This window comes from Galeopterus variegatus, unplaced genomic scaffold (assembly GCF_000696425.1).
Source record: "Galeopterus variegatus unplaced genomic scaffold, G_variegatus-3.0.2 Scaffold5461, whole genome shotgun sequence".
Classification (NCBI taxonomy): domain Eukaryota; kingdom Metazoa; phylum Chordata; class Mammalia; order Dermoptera; family Cynocephalidae; genus Galeopterus; species Galeopterus variegatus.
In genome coordinates this window covers 114,764-121,232 of record NW_007731572.1, presented here as the reverse complement: position 1 = coordinate 121,232, position 6,469 = coordinate 114,764, and the positions used below count along the sequence as shown (strand labels likewise).

General features: G+C 58.1%; 1 protein-coding gene across 1 annotated transcript in view; it reads left to right on the top strand.

The window, feature by feature from the left end:
- The first annotated feature begins 906 nt into the window (after positions 1–906).
- The window catches only part of DPYSL4 (dihydropyrimidinase-like 4), a 14,608-nt gene continuing 9,045 nt past the window's right edge, over positions 907–6,469 (top strand). The window contains exons 1-5 of the mRNA XM_008589461.1: positions 907–1,019; positions 1,643–1,827; positions 3,531–3,695; positions 5,468–5,529; positions 5,629–5,709. Of these exons, the coding sequence (XP_008587683.1) occupies positions 907–1,019; positions 1,643–1,827; positions 3,531–3,695; positions 5,468–5,529; positions 5,629–5,709 (606 nt within the window). The remainder of the gene's footprint in view (positions 1,020–1,642; positions 1,828–3,530; positions 3,696–5,467; positions 5,530–5,628; positions 5,710–6,469) is intronic.

Here is a 6,469-nt window from a genome sequence, read left to right as displayed (position 1 = left end):
ATGAAAACCTCTTAAGGTCTTCCAGTGGCAGCCCGTCGACTCCCGAGCCAGCACATCCCACTTCCGCCAGCTCTGGGCCCTGCACTCAGCCTTCCCCTCAGAAGTTTCCAGCCCTCTCTCTTCTCAGGTCAATGTCAGCTCAAGCTCTTTCCTGCCTCAGGGCCTTTGCACAGGCTGCTCCCTGGCCTGGAACTCTCCCCTGGCTGTGCTGCCTCTAGTGTCAGCTCCTCAGGGGTCCCCTCTCCATCCCTGAAGCAGCCTTGCCTCCTCGCCCATCCCTGTCACGCCACCCTCTCTGTGCTCTTTGTGTCTGTCACAGCCTGTGACAATCTCGTGTTTGTGTCTTCTTTGCCGTTGTCTGTCTCTGCCCACTGGAGTGCAGCCTCCCGGGACGGGGACTTGCCTATTAGGGTGCTGCTCTACTCCCAGTCCCCAGTATGCCTGCAGTGTCCTGGTGGAAGCCAAGTCCAGCTGTGTCAGCTCCCGGCCTCCTCAGTGTGGCAGGGAGAGGGCAGCGGGAGAGCAGGCCTCCGAGGCCAGCGCAGGCGGTTGTGGCACGCAGCTCCCTCTTGCCCAGGCGGGTTTAATCAGGTATAACTTTAGGGGGTCAGCATGGTCCGTTGCGCTGCTGCAGTTTCACCAGCACCGGCTTTGCCCTGGTGCTCTCCGTTCACCCCGTGCCTTTGGCGACGCCAAACTCTGAGCAGCAGGTGAGGGCCAGGCCGTGGGTGGCCTCTCGGGCAGCTGCCTTCGAGCGTCCTCTGCCCCGTTCTTGGGGTATGGTAGATAGTTACAGGCCTTTGTGCTCGTTTTTCTGTCTACAAATTATGCCCAAATGTTTCAGTCATAATTCCAGACGAGGAAGTTGCACTAATGGTGTTGCTGAGTAACTCAGTTTGGAGAAAAATGATCCGTTTTCTGTTTCCCCAGAGCGACCGCCTTCTGATCAGAGGTGGGAAGATCGTCAATGACGACCAATCCTTTTATGCTGATTTGTATGTGGAAGACGGTTTGATAAAGTAAGTTTCTGCCAAAAATACGTTCATAGATCATACCAAAATACATGGTATCCAGGCAGTTTACTTTTGGGTGAAATCCATGTAAATGCTTTTTGTCGTTTCCAAAACCCTGTTGCCTGGAAACCATAATGCAGTTACCACTGCAGACCCAAGACTTCGGTGATAACAGACTCTCGCCAGTTAGTCGCAAGGTCTCGGAAAACAGGACAGCAGTTTCCATATTTCTTTGTGTTGCCACAGCACTTAGTACAACCCCTGGCTTGCAGTAGGTGCTTAATAAGTACTTACTTACCACACCTATTAGCGTCTCTGCTTGTACCTGTCAAGCAGCTCCAGCCTCTAGTCAATAAAGTAGCAAATAGAAACTTTAGTGGAAAACAAAAGGGGGGTCACGTTTGCACAAGGCTGGACCCTCCACGTTGACAGTCTCAGGCCACTTAGGGGGTGCTTTACTCTCTGACAGCCTCAAGGAGCTGGTCCAGGTAGGTGGTCGGCCACATTGCACATTCCTCAAGGACAGGAGCTCACCCACGCACTTCTCAGCCTCTCTGCATTGCTCCACAACCCCTTCAGGTTCTGATCTGGGCTCTGTGACCAGTGAAATCTTTCCTTGTCACTTTCAGACAAATTGGAGAAAACCTCATTGTCCCTGGGGGTATCAAAACCATCGATGCCCATGGCCTGATGGTCCTACCAGGTGGAGTCGATGTCCACACAAGGCTGCAGATGCCTGTCCTGGGCATGACCCCAGCTGATGACTTCTATCAAGGCACCAAGGCAGCCCTTGCAGGAGGGACCACCATGATCTGTGAGTGTCTGGGCCCCCTGGCAGGGGGCAGCATCCAGCCCATATGTGTGTTACAGGAGCTCTACATGACAGTGTTTTCCTTTATTGCATCTCAGCCTCAGAAAACCTTTAGTGCCCTTTTGTGGTCCATGCTGCTTATTCCAGGTCATTTTGCCTTGGCCAGCCCTGCAGTCCAGGGAGCAAAAGGGTGTGTGCCAGCCACTATTTCCCGGGAACTAACAGCTGGCTGGGGGCTGGGGTTCGGAAAACCCAAATGCCTTGGACGAGGATATCAGACATATGCTTGACTCTGAACATCACACCTCCAAAGCTTGACTTGCGGAAAGCTCCTGCCCATGTCGAGAAGAGTTACAGATGGAGGCTGTGTTTTTAGGGAAAGGCTGACAGTAGTGCTCATTGTTAGCTTGTCAGCAACAAGCAGAGGTCCTCTTTCTTTGGTGCCGCCTGTGTGCCAGACACGGGTCCCGTCCTCATGTGCTTTAGGTCAGGGCTCCCTTCCTAAAACCCTCTGAGCTCAGAGGAGAAGCCCCATTTAACAAGCTTGTGAGGTGCATTCACCTGCCACCCTGAACTTACATGCAGTAAGCTCAGGAGCTGGGAAGAGACCCCAGAGCTCAGCTCCTCCCCACGCTGCATGGCCTCGAACGCCATCAGCTCCACAGAGCCAGGCACAGATGTCTCTGCACGGTGAAAAGCTGGTCTTATGGCCCTGGCTGAACACCGACTCTGCCTTTTTCTAGCTGTGTGACTTCAGGTAACTCAGCTGACTTCTGTAAGATGCTCTTTGCTGGTCTGTAACCTCGGAGGAAGAGCCCTCTCCTTACAAGGTCGTGAGGATTGAATGAGTTAATGCACACTTTGCTGTGTGTGCTTGGCCACAGCAAACACTGTCACCGGGGAGGGGAGCTCTGAGGACTCTGGGCTACTTCACAAGTGACATATAGCCACTGCCAAAATCATGGCTTGGTTTGGTTTACTCAACCAAGAAGTTAGGAGAGACGAGCAATCTTGTATTCTGACCAAGGAAGCTGGCCCAAATGCTCACAGTCCTCACGGTGGTCCCAGGCTGGCCATGACATCCAATGTCACTCACTCACACCAGTGTCAAGGCATCCCACAAGCTGTGAGGTGTCCCCAGGGATAGAGAAATGCTGTAGGCATGAGGCTGCCCCGTCCAGCACTCCCTCCTTCACCTGGGGGCGCCAGCTGGAGCTGTGAATGGCTGTGGGGAGTGGTGGGCTGGACAGAGGCATTCGCTGGCTGTCCTGGGTGGGTGCACCTTCCTGCTCAGCCACCCCCATCTGAGCCTGGCTGCACCCAGGAGAGGCCAGCGAGCGGTGTGTGGACCTTGGACATGGGGCCAGTGGGGTGAGGGCGCAGTGGCCGTGAGCAGGGCACGCAGGAGCCAGCCCAGCACCACGGACAGCGCCCCCTCGGCTGGGACCTGTGCTGGTGGTCGGCACCTTGGGCTGCGGTGGCCATTGGGAGTGGGGTGGTTGGATCTCCAGCTCTTCTCTCTGCTCAGAGAGAGGCTGGGTGCGTGGGACCAAAGGCGCCTCTGGAATGGAGCTGATGGGCAGGCTCCTGGCTGAGGTGGCTGCTCCTGTGTCTTCAGACACATTTTCTGATCTCTTGGGAATATGAAACCAGATCTCCTGGGGGGCAGGGGTGCGGGGAGACTGGCTGACCACGCCACCCCACAGTGGACCACGTGTTCCCCGATGCGGGTACGAGCCTGCTGGCAGCCTATGAGCAGTGGCGGGAGCGGGCGGACAGTGCGGCCTGCTGTGACTACTCCCTGCACGTGGACATCCCCCGCTGGCATGAGAGCATCAAGGAGGAGCTGGAGGCCCTGGCCAAGGACAAGGGTGAGCGGCGGGAGGGGGCAGGTACGGGAATCTGGGCTCCAACCCCTGTGTCCTGCTGGACGCCGGGCTGACCTGACCTCAAGAGCAGGAAAGTTGAGTGAGAGTCATTCGGAGTCTGCTGTGCTGTCAGAGAACCCAGACCAAGAGGTCTTCTCCTTTCCTCACCTAAGAGACACACCCTGTCACTGTTCTCCCTACAAGGGGACACCATAGTCAGGCAGTCAGTGGATTCCCCTTTTTCTCTTGGATACAAAGCTGCCCGGGGTGCAGGAGAAGTGGCTGCACATTTTCCCGGCATTCTGAGACCCTCTTTGGAGAGGAACATGTGACAACCTGCATTTCTCTACTGCCACCTACCCTGAAACAGACCAGTCTGGAAACAAGGCTTAGCTTTTCTCCCATTAAAAGTCCTCAAGTTTCATAGCGGGTTTGGGAAAAGTCTAACATTATAACTGACCTCCCGTAATTGAGCTCCCAATGCGATCCGTAGCTTACAGCCTGGAGTGGGGGCAGGACAGGGCCAGAGCATGTGGGGGACCAGCTGGGGCCCAGACATCAAGCTCACTGCCACAGGCCCCGGCCCGCCCAGGGAACTCCAGCTGCCCTCCCGCTGCAGACCTGGAGAAGGCAGGGGGTTTCTTACAGGCCATTTCCCAAAGAGCGACAGTCTCCACACTGGTGCCCTTTGGCACTCAGGACCTCCGCCTCCCCGCGGGGCTGGTGGAGTCAGTCAACTCTGGCCTCTGGGCCACAGTCCCGGCAGCAGGTCTGCCACCACGCTGCTCCTTAGTTGGCATTGGGAAGCCTTGAGTCTCAGGCGGAGGTAGAGCCCACGGAGCCCCCTCTCACCCTGCCAGGGCAGTGCTGGGTGGGACTTCTGCTCCCACCATAGCTGGGCATGGCCGCTGTCCTGTGCTCACTGGAGGGGTCCCAGGGACCAGGATGCATCCCAACCTACAGGCTCCATCGGATACTCTGGGTGGGCCCCCAACGCCCGGTCACTGCAGGTTGTCACCTGGGGGGGCTGGCGTGGCACAGGGTGACTTAGTTCCTCCACTGTGCTGTAGCTCCTCACATCAGCACCAGGGAGGAGAGCGGGGCCCTGGGCTGAGTGGATTTGGATGGTAGGAGGCTCAGGGTGCTGCCTCCAGGCCCAGCTGGGTCCCCATGCAGGCCCCAAGTCCTGGAGAAGTGGGTGGGCCCTGGCTGCCCACAGAACAGGAGAGCTCGGCCCTGTCATGGTCGGGCCCCGAGGCCATGGGCTGCTGGCTCCTGTTCCTCTACTTATCCTGAGATCCCAGCCTGGCTGAGGACCCCTGAGATGTGCCTGAGCGTGCTCCGTGAGCTGGGCCCGGCAAGGCAGGATCTGAGGCCCTGCAGGCAGGTGATGTGCCAGATGGCCAGAGTGAGGGTCCCCAGCACACCAGGGCCAGGCTGTACTTGGTGGAAGTGCGGCAGGCGGAAGCCAGGCACCCAGCCCCCAGCACAGGATCTCTGTCCCGCCCAGAGGCGGGACGTCTATTGGACAGGGGTTAGACAGGTGTGGGGGTTCTCACCTGCATTTGCTGCTCAGTGAACAGTCGACTCCTGAACCCACAGCACGAGGAGCAGGCAGGAGGGGCTGGGACGCGGCCACAGGGCCAGCCGTGCCAGCTGGTGAAGCACCCCTGGGAGAGGGGCCCTAGCCCCGCTGGAGAGCCGGAGCAGCGGAGGCTCCCTGGGGTGTCCGACTGGCAGCCGACCCGTCTGAGCCCCTCCCGCCTCTCCTGCAGGTGTGAACTCCTTCCTGGTCTTCATGGCGTACAAGGACAGGTGCCAGTGCACAGACGGCCAGGTAAGGGCAGGTGCAGAGAGAAGGGGTAAGCAGGTATGTCTCAGGCCACTGCTGGAGCAGACGCAGCCCGACACGGACCCTGTCCACCTCTCTTCCCAGATGTATGAGATCTTCAGCATCATCCGGGACCTGGGGGCAGTGGCCCAGGTGCACGCAGAGAATGGAGACATCGTGGAGGAGGTGCTGCAGGGCGGGGCTGGGCGGGGTGGGTGGGGTGACCTTGATGACCCTTGGATGTGAGCACTTAATCCCACAAAACCCTGAGGGAGGGAATATTAAGTGCATTTCGGTAAATAGCTTACCTGAGGTCAACGGTCAAACAAGCAGTGGATTAGGGGAACCTGGGGACCTTGGAGCCATAATACAGGTTTTTGCAGGATCATTATATTTTTTATCCAAAATATCCCAAAACCAAAATGTCGCTTGTCGGGGGCCTGAGCCTGGGGGTTTCCCTGGGATCAAGGCCCCCTCTGGGAGAGGTCGTTGTCTTCCTGCTATCCCACGAGCACTCCATGTTGGCTTCACAGCCTTGTCCAAACACATCCCAGAGGGGCCTGGGGAGGGACCTGAGCCCACCTGTCACAGCACAATCCCTGCAGGCCCTGGGACTCCAAGCCCCTGTCCTAGTACTTGGTTTCCCGGTTAGCTCGGGCACCCACAGATACAGGTGCCGTGGGGCCTGGGTGGCCACACACAGCACAGCCCCCTCATTCTAGACCCACCCAGAGACTTGCTGCAGCAGGTTGGGGCCCACCCTGCTCCCAAGTTCAACAGGAGGGTGGGGACGCTGGGGAGGAGCTCGTGGGTCCCTGGCATCCGGCAGGGGTGCGGGGAGACTGGCTGACCACGCCACCCCACAGTGGACCACGTGTTCCCCGATGCGGGTACGAGCCTGCTGGCAGCCTATGAGCAGTGGCGGGAGCGGGCGGACAGTGCGGCA